Here is a 15,576-nt window from a genome sequence, read left to right as displayed (position 1 = left end):
ACCTCGGTGCAGAAAGGTCTCTTACTGCTATATTTTGATTTAGGAATGTAGAAAAATGAGGTTAATGCATTTATGTGACATTCATGGTGAAAATATTTTAAGACAACCTTCTCTGTGTAACTATCTTGACTCTTCCCAGCTCCTTCAGTTAGAGTCCGCACCAGCATGAATGCAATTTCCATGCATTGTTTCAGTCTGGAAATGAAACAATTTTCATTAATGGAAACCTGGTTCTCAAGCAGAACAATTAGACCCACTTCAGGTTGAAAAAAGATAAAAGCATGCTAATTTGGATGGAGGACTCTTCTTTCAAGGCAGCCAATTGAGTCATCAGCCAGCCACCCACCTGACTGTCTAACAGGTAATTAGGAGATAGTCCTCTTTTTGTGTGGAGCGTGTGCGTAAACCTCCACACACTGGTGTCACTGCCCATTGGGACTTCCAGGGGAAAGAGCCAGGCAGTGGCAGAAGAGTGAGGAGAGCACGTTTGTCAGACGGTGCCCAATGAACTGACTTCTTTTTTTTTATTTGGCTTATTATTTTTGTCTTTTCAGCAGCTACCTGAAGTTTCTGGCAGTAAAGCCGTCATGGCAGACCTGGGCTGCAAAAAACCCAGCGACTGCACCGTCTCCAGGCTCCTCAGCGTAGTGGAGAGTGAACTCCGGGCTGGGAGAGACAAAGGCGACCCCACGGAGAAGCAGCTCCAGGTTGTCTTGGAGGATGCGACGCTCTGGCAGAGATTCAGGGAAGTCACTAATGAGATGATCGTGACCAAGAATGGCAGGTGAGTGATCTGCTCAGCACTGCGGGCTCAGTGGAGGTGACAGCCAGGGGGGTTAAGCTCTACAATAATAAACAGTGTGTGCAGACTCGAGAGTACTGCAATGAGCACACCAGAGTTTTTAGGGGACTGCAGCCTTGCAGTCTGCTAAAACCAGTGTATGAAAAAGACGGGGTGACCCTGCTTCTTTCTGGTCACTCCCAAACCATTCCTCCTATGAAGCATGCTGGAAAAATATATTGACTAACTTGTGATTGTACAAAAAGGAAACTTCTGCAAGGGAATGCCTCTCAAACCTTTTGGAATGACTTCTTATGCTAATAATCATCATTCTATATTAACAAGTCCTCACCTGTAGGCTTCAAATTACTGCACAGAAGCAGATTGGTGCTGTCATCCCCAGCTGCAGTTCCCATCCCTCTGGCCTTGGGTATTAACAGCTTGTACAAGCAGTCTGTACCAGAATGGGTGCAATAAAACTGCCCTACGTGCTCTCTGTGTATGTGCAGTCTGAATTGCATGGTCCCACAGCTGTTGCTGGTGCCCTTAGAAACAAGAGTGGAATATTGCTTAACATACACTGTTTTAGAAGGACAAAACACTGTGGTATAAATGGATCACGTCTTACTATTTGGGGAACACAGGCACAGGAAAAAAGTGAAAAATCTGGTGAGAAGGATGTTAATTCTGAATCAGGCACTGGCTTGAAGAAGGCTCTCCACAGAGGTTCTGCTCTGAACCGGGCTGACAGCAGAGTCCAGCCCAGAACAGACAAGCAGCTACCACAGTAAGATTTGCACAGTGGTACTAAGGTTTTTACTTTATTTATTGTCTCCAGCCCTCTGCTGCCCCTCACCCCAGCTGCTCCCTCAACATGCATATGTTTTGCAAGACCCCTCAGGAGATCCACATAAAAAAGAGGAATTAAGAGATGGAGAGAAAGATTTACTCGTGGTGTGAGTTTCATTAATTTTTCAGACTTTGATTTAGCAGAATTTGTGGATGAAATTACTGTGGACTGTAGTTTGATGAGGGAGATAAGTGGAAGCAGTAAAAATGAAAAATCTAGTCTGTTGGCTCAGCAAGGTGATCCTGCAGCAGTTACCTTCCCAAAGTACCAGCTCCTGGTGTAAGAGTACCTGTTGCCATTCTGATTCCTCCTAATAACCTATACTGATAGAAATCTGCTGCTGAGGTTCTCTTTACATCATGAAGCTGCTTTTGCTTCATTTAAATTGCTTTGAAAACTGCTATTAGGCTACAGCAAACTTCAAAGTGGACTTTTACTTGGTGCACAGTAGCTTAAACTGGCTAATTAGCAGTGAAAGTGACTAAAAATGAGGTAAGATGATTAATTAAACTGGTACAAAGAATCACACTTTATCAACAGGGTTTTTTCAGTTTCTTTTCTCTCAGCTAATGAAAATCATGAGTTCACAGTGATAGTAGCTCTTTCTGAAATGTCAGGGTGAGTGCATAGATAAAATCTTTTTATAATGTTGATAAGGGAATCTTTCATTATCTGAATATGCCTGGGTACTTTTTATTTCATTGTGTAAGCTGCCTATTTTTTTTATTTTAACTTATACACTCCTTATCAGCCTGATTCTACTTTTCCTATAGCCAGTGACATCTCTAAAAATGTCAGTGAGAGCAGGAATAGGTTCTTTATGATCAAACTACAGCAATCTCAAAATAAAAAATTATGAAAGTATGTCACACTGCCATTTGCATGATTCCTTCTAACATAGTTAGTGTAGCATCAGAGACTATGAAAAAGGATCTCTGCATTTCTGAAAGTGTCTTTCATCTGAAAACACAGCAGCACACTAAAACAAAGAAACTACAGGCTGTGGCCTGCAGCAAAGAACTCTGAACCATGCTATTCAAAAGGAGACAAACTCGAGACAATTTCCTACGAGTGCTGAGTTTTTCTCAGGTTCAGGATTCTTCAGTGATTGTCTCCAGAGAGATTCTCTGTAGAAAAAATATTGATCTCATTCTGCTGCTGCTAAATGAGTACAACTAAACCATTCTTGTTGAAGGGTAGATGAATGCTTTTGAAAAGTGTCTTCTACAATGAAAGAGAAGAGCCAGCCTGAACTTTTGTGTGTGAAAACTAAAACAGTTGGTGTGGACAGACACATTGTTAGCAAAGCTCAGAAATTAAACAGAAACCCGATACGGGAGTATCCCAGAGAATGAAAGTCTAATTGATTAGTGATCCTCAAGTGTCAAATTCTGGCATGCACAATTCTATCTGCTTTGAGTCATCTCTAATTGGTACTGAGGGTCCCAAAATATCACAGTTAGATGAACCAACTTCAGTGTTAATATACAGATATGTCTCTGTGACTGTATCATACTTCATTATAATAATCACCTGCCCCAGCAATATGCCTAGGGGAGATAGATATATTCTGAACAGGATAGACATCATTAAAATAGACCACGTGCTATCTCACAAAATACATCCCAATGGGTGCAGCTGATACAGTGGGAAACCATCTCCTATTTTACTCAGACCTATTGTATTCAATTGACATTTCAATATCAAATGTGCTGTTACCTGACTGAGTGGGTTTCCTCTCTCTCAGTGTTTATACCACATTAGCTAGGCAGTATCCTGAGCCTTTGCAATCCCTGCTATTGCCTGGAGACAGGAAGGTGCCACTGTTCCCCTCTGTGTATGGGGAGAATCTGTAGGGCATCAGAGCAGGCAGCCACAAGTGGGGGAAAAGAAGCCCCTTCCAGGCTTGAATGCTAAAGCAACTTTACTGGTTACTGCACATTCAAGTTTGATACCAAACATCTTCCCACTCAAGGTCTGTACTGTGGAGTAATTGCAGCAGATTTGCTCTAAATAAATTGAAGAGGCTGAAGTGCTCAGCTATTGCAACAATGGAGGTCACATGTGCACCTACCTGGTCATTGAAACAAACACTCTGAAACAAATTTGGAGAAGTCACAATTTTCCATGCTAAAAGACAGATTTTAACAGTAAAGTCACTTAATCAGCAGAACATGTTAGGTGGTAAGTTTCCCATCGTTAGAAATGTTCCCATCTGTATGGTCAAGACATGCTGGTCCAAGTGAGGTGGGGAATTACTGGGTGTGACGCTGGTTAACACAAGGAAGTGCTCTAATCTTAGTTCCACAGGAGGTTAAAATTGATGGTGACTGTATTCTCTTCTGGATTGGTCTATAGGTCCTTTGGGGGTAAATTTGAGCCTCTCAAATAAAAAGGCAGAGCAGCCTGCCTGCATTGTGGGCAGAGGAATTTGCAATCTGTGTGTAACACAAATAGCTCTGCGCAATCTAGTGAAATTAAATTTTCATGTGGATTAATTTTACCCTCTAATTCAATTTCAGCTATGTATCTAAATGTGGTACTTTGAACATTGACTGGGGGAGATCTAAGCATTGGAAGGAGAAATACATCCATACTTTTTATCACATCCCAGTTTTGTAGCTGATGCACCCTGATCAGAAATACATGTGCAGTGTATAAATCCTTGACTAAGCTTCTATTTAATTAGAAAGGTCATGGTTCTCTGTAGCTTAGAGACCAGTGAGGAGTGCTGTTCCTCAGGGGTCAGTACTGGGACTAGAGCTTTTCATTACCTTTGTTGGTGACAGGGGCACACCCTCAGCAAGTTTGCCAGCACCCCCCAGCTGTGTGCTCTGGTTGATGTGGGGAGGGAAGGGATGTCATCCAGAGAGATCTGGACTGGCTTGAGAGCAGGGCCTGTGCAAACCTCATAAAGAGAACTTATTAGTTCTGCATTAAAATACTGGGTGGCTGGGTGGAGAACAGGTTCAGAGCAGCCCTGAGGACCAGGACTCAGGAGTGTTGGTGGACAAGAAGCACAACACAATTCACCAGTGTGCACTGACAGCCCAGAAAGCCAAACACATCCTGGGCTGCATCAAAAGCAGCATGGCCAGCAGGGCAAGGGAGGGGATTCTCACCCTCTGCTCTGCTCTCCTGAGACCCCACCTGGAGTGCTGCATCCAGCTCTGGGGTCTCCAGTAAAGGAAGGACATCAACCTGTTGGAGCAAGTCAGGAGGAGAGAACCTCTCCTCTGAGGAAAAGCTGAGGTAGTTGAGGTTGTTCAGTCTGGAGAGAGAGAGAGAGACCTTACAGCAGCCTCCCAGTACCTAAAGGGGGCTACAAGAGAGCTGGAGAGGGACTTTTTATAAGGACATGGAATGCCCTTACAAGGGATGGTGAGGCACTGGAAAAGGCTGCCCTGAGATGTTGTGGATGCCTCATCCCTGAAGGTGTTCAAGGCCAGACTGAATGAAGCTTGGATCAACTTGGTCTAGTGGAAGGTGTTGAAGACATCAATCCAGGGACTTGGACAAGATGATCTTTAAGGTCCTTTCCAACCCAAACCATTCTATGATATCTTATTCAATACTGCACTGACCATGTATCAGCAAGTATTAATATTAGATGAAAAATCTCAAATTTCTCAAATTCTATCTTCTCCTGTCAGCAGAAGGTGCTGAATGTATGCAGCAAAAACAATAAAAAGATATCCAGAAAGGTGAGTGGGATGTCATGATGATTGTTAGCAATTTGTATTTGGGTGTCACTGGAGAGTATGACTGCAGGGGCAGAGTTCCAGTCCTTTAAGACAGCCTGGAGTTTCAGCTCCCTTCTTATGTACTTTGGATGTCTTGTATAGTACCTAAGCCCTGAGAGCTACCTTACCTTAGCCCCATGGTTATGGACCTCAGGCCATTCCTCTGGTTGCTTGGTGTACTTTCTCTGTAGCCACAGAGAAAAGGAGCTCAAAGATTCATCAGCCTTCATTGGCATTTATGGTCTGTAAAAAGGTGGCATGGAGAAATGGCAGTTGCCAGGAGAGGTCAGTATGGAGGTGTCTGGGGCAGGGAGGCCGGTTACTGATGGAAAAGGAATGTAGGAGGTGATATGTAACAGCAATTACAGGTATTCCTTGACAAGCTAAGAAGCTTAAAGAATAGGATACCTTTCCTGGGAGACACCTCTGTTCTGATGTCCACACATTATTCCCAGTTCCTGGAAGTGTTGGAGCCCTATTAGCTGTATTGCCGCAGACTTTCAGGCACTGAGGTGTCAATTCAGAGCTGTGTGGCATCAATTGTAAGCACTGGGACAGACAGAAAACCACTAAAAGTCAAGCTGTGGGCTCCTGCAAATCACCTTTACAAAAGAAAATGATAATAATAAAAGGGGCCTGAGAAAAGGTGGTGTTGGACCTTTAGGCACAGAAGGACCATTTTCCCAAAACTGAACAGAGGCAGGATTTCAGTTTTAAGCACACAAGATAGTGGAAGGCTGGGTAGAAGTTTAGAGCTTGCGTTTAAGATGGAACTAAAAGCAAAAGGACATGGTCAAGCTGGTGAGGTCAGGGAATATGGAAGTATGGGACCAAATAACTGGAGAAAACTGCCAAGCATGAGGTCTGATGGCTAGGGTGGATTGAAGGAAGGGAGGATGTTCTTTTATACTGAACGAGTCAGTGAGCATCTGGAAACAAACATACTGAGGAGAGTCTTTCGAGACCAGTTTCCAGTGGTGTCCCCCTGTTTTGTTTCCCCGGCCAGGCGGATGTTCCCTGTTTTGAAGATCAGCGTGTCGGGCTTGGATCCAAATGCCATGTACTCCTTCCTGCTGGACTTCGCTCCGACTGATGGCCACCGCTGGAAGTACGTCAATGGAGAATGGGTGCCAGCAGGGAAACCAGAGCCACCAAACCACAGCTGTGTCTACATCCACCCAGACTCTCCCAACTTTGGGGCCCACTGGATGAAAGCTGCCATTTCCTTCAGCAAAGTCAAACTTACCAACAAGCTCAATGGGAGTGGGCAGGTATGGCCTGATGTTTCCACACCACCTCTTGGCTTCAATTGCAAGCACCTACCAATCAAGAAATATCAAGGGTGCATTTATGTAATTATAGAAGCCCTTACAGGCCTCTTCACCCACAGATGCCAATTATTCTCTGGAGGCCAAATGTAAACAGGGATAAACAGGCCTTAATTGGCACTTTCAGATTTTAATGGACTTCTTGATGTTAAGAGAGACAGAGTGCTGTGGTTTACTTAATCGTCAGGGGTCTTTTCAGAGTTGATCTTGTGTGCTGGGGATTTTTACATAGGACTTCAGAGAAAGGGGGGAAAAATGGCCATGGGTATTAGGTTTTTGTTGTGTTCCCCAATGTTGTTTGGTGTAAGTGGAATGTTGGCAAGAGTCAGATGGCAGAATAAAAGGCTGCTCCTAAATGAAATAATTACTATGTCTGCTTCTGCATCATGATAATTATCAATATTCTATTGAATCAGCGTTGGCCTTTGGAAAGAAACCACATGTACCAGAAATAAGTGACTTTCTCTTTGAACCCCTTAAAAATGCAAACAGGAAAATTAGTTTTGTTTCATATTTTATTTTTGATGATGCATCTAAAGGCAAAATGTTGCACAAGACCTTTTGTTTGCTTGTTTGTTTTGTACAAAACTCCTACGGTGGATGATACTTGTCAGCCCAGAATCAATTTCTTTCATGTAAATGTTATGTGTTCTCAGTCTGTTATTTCCATTAGGTTTGCGAGGTACCTCTGTAAGCTCAGTACTCTAATGAGGTAGGAAATTATCTCAGGTTTTACAGATTGGAGAACAGGAAGATGATCTGACTTTTCCTTCATCGTATGTGGAACCAGCACACAAGAATTATTGTAGAGCATAGAACAGGATCTGAATTTGCAAATGCTTGTCTTGTGTCCAGGATCTCAGAAAAGTCAAAAGCCTCAGAAAAATATGCATGGGGGGAGAAAAGCTACAGGAAACTTGTAGGGTCAAAGAGTCCCTGGGGAAAAATAAAGAGGAATCCTGCATTTATATATGAAGGAGAGGGAAACAGTAGAAAGCAGGAGAGGAAATACTGTATGAGAAACAGAACCCAAACAAAAGTTACTAAATAACAAACAACTGAAGCTTCCTTTGCTTTCTTTTGAAATCAAGACCACAGTGTTAAAGTAAACCGTGTCCCCACTCTGTGCTTCAGCTGCCCCTTCTGTGATGGTATTAGAAGGTAATTGATGACTATCAGTGCTTTATGCTAATAGCTGTGTTCTTTCTTTTATATATATACACACATATATATATAGGTATATATGTATGTAGGTATACATCAATTTGCAAAGTACAAATTAAAAAAAATAATATTTTTCTTGCACTAGAGCAAATTAAAGGACCTAAAAGACCTCCTGGAATCAATGCTATTCACAGCTTTTAGTGCCAGGTTAGATGATCTGCCAAGGCTTGTTTAGATACACTTCATCTTGCCCAGAGAGGAGACTGGATCACTGCTGTAGCTTCTTCCTGGCACCTTTTCTGTGATGGTGATCCTGAGTCTTCCAGACAGCAGAAGCCAGACAGGGACTGCTCCTGAGCTGTTTCAGCAGGCTCTAGTGCAGTGAAAGCCGAGTGGCTTGAGTGCCATAGCTGCTAACACAAATACTCAGAGATGCTGCTGCATCCAAAGCCTTAAATACAGCCCAGTGAAGTCTCATTCTGTTCAGCCCTGTGGTTACTGCAGGGGAGGAAGGCACCTGCCCTCCTGCTTCAGCTGGGGAGGTTCAGCAGTGACAGGTGCTCTGTCACACAGCCAGAGGGTGGCTGTGAGGTACCAGAGTGGTACTGGGGGCTGTCTCTCTGTTTTGCTTCCTGCAGATAATGCTGAACTCGCTGCACAAATACGAGCCCCAGGTGCACATAGTTCGCGTAGGAGGCCCCCACCGGATGGTGATGAACTGCTCCTTCCCTGAGACCCAGTTCATAGCGGTGACTGCCTACCAGAATGAGGAGGTAGGCGGGTGCCACGCTGTGCTCTGGTCACCACTGATGAGGTCTGTTAGAAGCTGATTAACTACAAGACCAGTGTGCCTTCTTGTTTCCCCACCAGTCCCATGCAGTGTAATATTCTGTCCAGTCTAATACTCTGTATTTTCTCTGCAGTAGAACATTGACTAATTTGGTGTCTGGCTCCAGTACTAAGCCAGGTTTAGCTTAATATCCTGCCACAGCTGTTCCAGACTGGTCCATCTGTTTCGGCATCCCAATCCTTTACTGGAAAAAAAAAAAGCCAAATAGCCCTACAGTCAAGCCCAGTATCTTTCTCCAGCAAAAACTGATAGTTATAATGATAAGCCTACCCCTCCACGTTCCCTATAATACAATAGTTCATGGCAAAATTTCTGCCCTTTGGAAATTTTTGCTTTGGATTGTAAGAATTGCCAACTCCTGTGCCACATCCCTTAGCTAATGTTGCTGTAGATTTTATTCGTACTTGATAGGAATTCAGTGTTTAAAGTCTCTTGAAAGGGTGCACCATTCCACTGGATTTACCAGACCAGCTCATGCCAGGCTGCCCCAACTGGTGTTTTGCCTGTGGCACTGATCAGCAGACAGCAAAGCTGTCTCCTACCCAGCCCTGGAAAACATCAAGTGTGGGGATATATTTCAGGCTAACCCAGGCAGTTCCACTCAGATTACTCTGGAGGATGTTTTGTCACATTTCTATTTCAAATTGCCTTCACTAACATGCCTTGTTTTCTGTAAACTCAAGATAACAGCTCTCAAAATCAAGTATAATCCCTTTGCCAAAGCCTTCCTGGATGCAAAGGAAAGGTGAGTTCATCTTTTGGGTTTTTTTGATCCAGTAGCTTTTTGCTGCTGATATGGTTAAAACTGTGACATCACCAAATGAAAGATAAATTACATAACTGAATCTTGTTTCTGCTGCCTTAAATCCAATGATATTATTGGGGAGACTATATAATTATTACAATAGGTGCTGAAGTGGGTGAACATGCTCTTGGGGATCCTGGCACTTACCTCTGTCTACACAGAGAGCCTGAAATGAGATGGTGTGAGCTTCCCCAGTAGTCTTATACCCCACATATATTCACTACAGCATACTTGCACTCCAGTGAATCCCGTAATTTGGTAGGCCAGGGAGAAAAATGTTAACTCCAGGTGTCAAAAAAGCCTAGTTGAAGTGAAATTACAGTGTAAACGTAATGTAACTACACTGCTGTTATTAAGTCTGTGTGATAATTTATGATGGGTTTATTAAAGGTAAGATGTCAGAGATGCTTCCATCAGGAATTAATTGTAGTTTGTCTTGCAAAATTTTCCTTGCATCACCCACGCTAATGCACAGTGGCATCCAAATGACGCATTCCGGACCATAATTTCTAATTATTTTGTTTGGACCTGCTTTATCTTCTGACATGTGAAGTGCCCCATGTGCCTGCAGGAGAATCAGTATTTCCTTTCATTCCTCTCACCGCTTAAGAAGCTGCTGTGTATCGGTGTGAGGGTTTCCAGCTGGGGAAGGGGGAGTGCTGCCTTCAGCTTGTCTGCAAGCAGGAATGGTGCCCACAGGTAGATTTAGAATTCCATGTTCAGCTCCCAGATATGGCACAATCTTAGGAACATTTTTGTTTATCTCATCAGACAAAAGCTCCTGCTTCTTTTATGACAGAACATAGGAAGATTTACTGCTGCCTAGCAAGGTTATAGAGGAGGAATTTTTAATGAATAGTTCTGGTTATAACTTTTGTAGTTTTTCAATGAGAGCACTTACCACTAAGTATTTTGTTTTTCAGAAACCATTCTAAGGATGCTCCAGAGACAGTCTCTGAAGGTCAACATATGACATATTCTCACTGTAAGGTTTTTATTCGTGTCAGCTACAGGTTTTGTGATTTATGATGGGTGCTGAGAACCTGGGCCTTGCTTAACTGGTTCACACTGGTCACTTACTGAGTCCTGAATTTGTGTTCATCGAGAGGGACCCTTTTAAAAAAATAAGAAGATTTAAGAGACCTCACATTAGGAAATAATATGAGAGGTTGTGCAGAGGGATCATTTTCCACACAAACCAGTTTTTCAAAATTAAAAGGAATCTGGAATCAAGATGATATATAACATTTTTAAGACTTTCTTACCCCTTTGTTTTTGTATTAGTGAATGTTTTTGTCACCTATAAAATTATCTTTCATAGGTAAACAGGTAAAGAAATGAGAGGGAGCAGAAGTTGCATTTGCTTTACTGATAGCTTTTCTTTCATTTGTTCTTTAATGTTTGTGACGTTTTCAGAGTTGGTGGGTTGGGAAGGGGGTGGAGGGTTGTTATTTTTTTGTCAATTGTTTCACAAACTAGTTTCTTGGAATCTACTTGGTATTTCTGAGGCACAGCTGATTGTTGCAGAAGGCTGGTTATTTCTTAGTTGTATGGTAGCACTTTAATGCAACAATAGCAACAGTTTTGTTCTCTCTCTTTTCCCTCCAAGTGGGTGGCTGGTTGATTTCCAACCCAGATCCAATGTGTGCCTCGGGAAGCTCTAATTACCAGTACAGCGGACCTTTGCCTCTGCCCGCTCCGCAGGCTCCCCACAGCTGCGAGAGATACCCAGCCCTGCGAGGCCATCGCCCTGCTCCATACCCACCCTCCTACATGCAGAGGAATCACTCCCCTACAGGTACTCCTGGAGCACTGCTTTGCTGCCTCTGCCTGCCTGCCCCTTGCCTTAGGTTAGCACAAGCACTGGAGTGAGCCCAGGAAAGGGCATGCTGAGTCTTTGGGACGACCTGCACAGAACCCTCCGTGCACCCAGGGTGATTGAGGCAGCGAAACAAGAGGTACCAAGACTGGGTGCATCATTAGGAGTGTACTGGGTGCACTCCTAATGATAAACCAGAGTGTATGATCGTGTTTTCACTACGGCTTCCAGTTATACAAAAAGCATTTCAGGTCTTCTTTCGATGTCCTGCCATGATGCAGTTGAGGTCTCAAGTCAAAGCAGCTCTCAGGTAGGAGCTGATGTGAGGCAAAGGGATTTTGGTATTGTCAGAACATCTTTTGAGTCCCTTTTGCTTTCTAGATCTGGGTGCAGAGTTCCAGAAATTGATTCTACTTTGATCAGAAGAAGTGGGTCAGAAAGAAGAGTGGGGATCAAGTAATCTGCTTGCTAATTATAATTCAACAAGAATTCCTGTTTAATAGAAGTATTTATCATAGAACAGTTTGGCTTGAGAGAGGCCTTAAAGATCATCTTGTTCCAACCCTCCTGCCATGGGTAGAGAAACCTTCCACTAGACCAAGTTGTCCAAACCCCCATTCAACCTGGCCTTGAAAATTTCCAGGAATGGGGCAATATTTTTAAGAGTTTATCAAATATTTTAGCTCAGATTATAAGGAAATCTCTATCAAAACATTGCCTGACATATGTCAATTATGAAAAACTACTCAGACTTGCAAAAATGCAAATCCTATGTCTGTACCTATGCTGTACCTTCTCAGGTATCACAACTGGGATTTCAATGGCACCTTGCTATTCTCTAAATGAATGCAGGAATTTTGCCTTTTTACCTATGGCTGGGACTTTTGTTCTATTAGCTGTGGTTGGGGACCTCATGATCAGATTGCTGCCTTAAGCCTGTCTGTGTTTTGCTGTCTTAAGACAATGTCTGCAACAGTCACGGAAAATTTGTTTGTTGCTTTTTTTCCCCCCCTCCAAAGTTAACTTGTTGGAGAGCTCCAGCAATAATCTTCAGGTATTCTCAGGACATGACAGCTGGACTTTGCCACCATCTCCACACACTAACTTGCTCTCAGTGCCACACACAAAGGGAGGTGCCAGCCCTGGACCCAGGTAAGTTTACAGGAAAACTGCTGGTATGAGGAGCACTGAGGCTTGTAGGACTGCCCTGGTGATTTTCCCTTTGTTCCAAACTTTAATCAGTGTCTGGGATTTGAAATGTGTCCTAAGTGCCCAATTCAAGATTCCTGGGCAGATCTTGCTGACAAGTTAATTATCTTCTGCTCTTAAATCTATGGAAGCTTTATTTTTCCCCAGCACTGCTGAAAACCAGGATCTTGGAACACCCAGAAAGAATTCTGGGTTCTCTATAATCTGTGAGCATTTTAAAACCAAATTATTTTTTTTTCATGTATTTCTCACTATTATCTTTCATGAAATGAGGCTCTTATTCTAGGAACAGATGGAATTTAGACCTAGAGAATCAATTAATTATCAAATATTTTCCCTTCTTTTCCCCAAATGAATGCAATCATTTCTTCTCTATCTTAGGTGTCAGGAAAATCAGCTGCAATTTCAAATGCACTGTTATCTGACTGAGTACGTTTTCTTCTCAGTGTTTATACCACAGTAGCTAGGAAGTATCCTGAGACTTTGTGACCTCCCTCTCTAGAAACTTTTCCGACTCAGCTCCTGAGATGGGGAGAAGTCACAGAGGCACATAAAAAGATCTTTTAATTTTTTAAACCTCGCATATACTCGCACATTTCTCTCCATGCCTCCCTCCAAGGTCACCAGCTGACCTTGATTTTTCACTTAAGATCTTCAAGGCTGGTCTAGTTTGGTAACTTGGTTTGACTAGCTGCCTTTGAACAGATAATGAAATTGACTTTACTGTGACAAATCTTATGCGGGTTAAATGCTTTGAAATAAGTCATTCCATGTGTGCTGCTTTTTTTCCAGCCACTACCCTTGCCTGTGGACAGTGAGCAACAGTGCTGTAAATGCTGCCAACATGGGAAGTGAGGTGAACAGCAGCCCTCCAAGCGTGTTTTTAAGGGGTAATGTCCCCTTACCTGCTGCATCATCAGTGCAAATCCCCCTGCAGGGAATGGTGTCTGGCAGCATGGAAGCACAAGGGGAAGGCGCTCTCACCAGACTGTCCGACTCCACGTGGACATCCTCACACTCCTTTTAATGGACAGGCAGCTCCCGAGGGAAGCTTGGCCAACCAAGACAGACACAAATGGCAAATGATCCCCAAGGAGTGCAGTGCAAAGCAGAATGTATGCAGGAAAAGGACTTCATCACTTCCCATAACGTACCTTTTGTGTGCCAGCTAATCCAAAATGCAAAGGCAGGAGATATTACAGGAACCAGCTTGTTACTGCATCTTTTATGCATCATTCAGGGTTATGTCCAGAAATAATCTTTTTAGTTAGCTTTGCTTCTGTATCACATTAAAATGATCAGAGACATGGGACTGAGTGAAGCAGACATGGCAGCTGGATACTCGCATGTCATTTTAGAAGTTCCTTCTGTAACTAACAGCCAAGTCCAGGGAAAACTGTGAGCAAGTTTGCAACTGGTCATTTGAAGGGACAGCACTGCTTTAAAGGCTTTCTGAATCTCTTACATAGAGGTTTTCACAATACCTGAAACTAAACCCCTCAGGGTATGAAATTAGTCTGACATCCTCATGCCACCTGCATACAGCATTCACCATCCCCTTCCCTTCTCCAGCTGCTCTTTGCTGTGTGTGTGCCATGGGGACAGTGGGCACACTCAAGCTGCAAAAGTGGCTGCATTGTAGCAGCAGGGTGAAGGGCAGCTAGTTTAGCATTTGGAGTCTGATGCTACACTCTTTGAAATGGAAAGTTCCAGTATTTCCAATATGTGCTATTTTTGAAAGGGTGGAGGGAAAAGAATTACAGAAAAAATATTCAGCTTGCATTTCCACTTTGCTTCAGCTATAGAGTACAAATAAACTATGAATACATGGTGTATTATCTCCTCAGTGCCTTTCCAAGGTGTAAACACACACACAGTCTTTCTCACCTAACAACCTCTGAGCTATTTAAAGCAGCTCTGCCAGAAGCAAGTTGACAGAACAGGAATTTTCTGTTCCTTGTCCAGTTACTGGGTGCAAGCTCCTGGGCCTGGTATTTCATGTCTTCACACCTATTTCCCTTCTCACTTAGTCTGCTTCAGCTTCCTTTTTCAGGCTGCTGCTTTTTCTATCCTGCATGAGTGTGCAACACAGCATAGTGGAGTCCTGATCCTTTCTGGGATTTCTAACCATGACTGTGATGCAAACAAGAACAGCCATCCCCCAGTCCTCCTTGTCCTTTCATGTACCTCCTCAGTCAAGCCCTATTAAAATTCTCAGAGAAGAGTTCTGCTGTTTGGTCTCTATAAAGAAAAAACTGCAAGCTAACCTATGTAGATATGTCCCCTGTATAAGGAAATGCCCAGCAGCAATTCTGGTCTGTTTAGAGTCATGTGCATTGATAGGGGACAATCCCCAGCATAGAAGAGGATTCTCTAAAGCTCCTGTGAGCTGATGTCTCTGCTTCTGCTAGATACAGCAACATTCCCTTTGTGAATACTCATTTACTGCATGCACACTCTGGGAGCAACATTCTATCTTGGGTAGGCATTAGAGGCAGAAGCAAGAGGAGCCTTTTGATTCAGGTTGTCAAATATGCATCTGCCTGGTGAACTCAGGAAGCTTCTGTTTGATATTTTATTACCTAGCCTGGAATCACCCCCTTAAGTTGCTCTCAGCGCATTTCCATGCCTTCCCCATCTGGCTCTTCAGATCTGCTGCAGACATGATCATGTGCCAGAATGTACTCAGTAACACTGAGTTCGTTTTGCTGACTTGTGCTGCAATCCCCTAAGATCAAAGTAATGAAGTTGCTTTGGGTGTGCATTTTTATTAACAGAGGCATTGGTCAAACAAGGGTTAACAGAGTGCAAAGAGCTCTGCATCCTGCTATCAGTCTAATCCTCATCAGTTCTGACTGCAAATCTGCCTTCCCATGCTCTGACAAAAGCTTGGTGATGAGTTTTTCAGTGTTATGTTTCTCTACCTTGTGGCAAGAAATGTAAGTAGGTATTTCTCTCAAAAATAACTCTGCTTTACAAATGAGGTTTATTAACTAACTTATGCTACCCTCTTCTGGCTGTTCAGCT

The 15,576-nt window shown here is 43.2% G+C and overlaps 1 protein-coding gene across 1 annotated transcript; it reads left to right on the top strand.

The window, feature by feature from the left end:
• The first annotated feature begins 563 nt into the window (after positions 1–563).
• TBX19 (T-box transcription factor 19) lies at positions 564–13,576 on the top strand. The gene is made up of 8 exons (XM_088051720.1): positions 564–784; positions 6,381–6,645; positions 8,505–8,639; positions 9,400–9,461; positions 10,445–10,506; positions 11,131–11,319; positions 12,360–12,492; positions 13,342–13,576. The coding sequence occupies exons 1-8, from the start codon at positions 588–590 to the stop codon at positions 13,574–13,576; spliced, it is 1,278 nt and encodes a 425-aa protein (XP_087907846.1). The 5' UTR covers positions 564–587.
• Positions 13,577–15,576: the final 2,000 nt, after the last annotated feature.

This window comes from Pseudopodoces humilis, chromosome 2, assembly GCF_049639895.1.
Source record: "Pseudopodoces humilis isolate 2021_Gansu_Grassland_sample_001 chromosome 2, ASM4963989v1, whole genome shotgun sequence".
In the NCBI taxonomy this organism is placed as follows: Eukaryota; Metazoa; Chordata; class Aves; order Passeriformes; family Paridae; genus Pseudopodoces; species Pseudopodoces humilis.
This window is presented reverse-complemented; position numbering and strand designations above follow the sequence as displayed.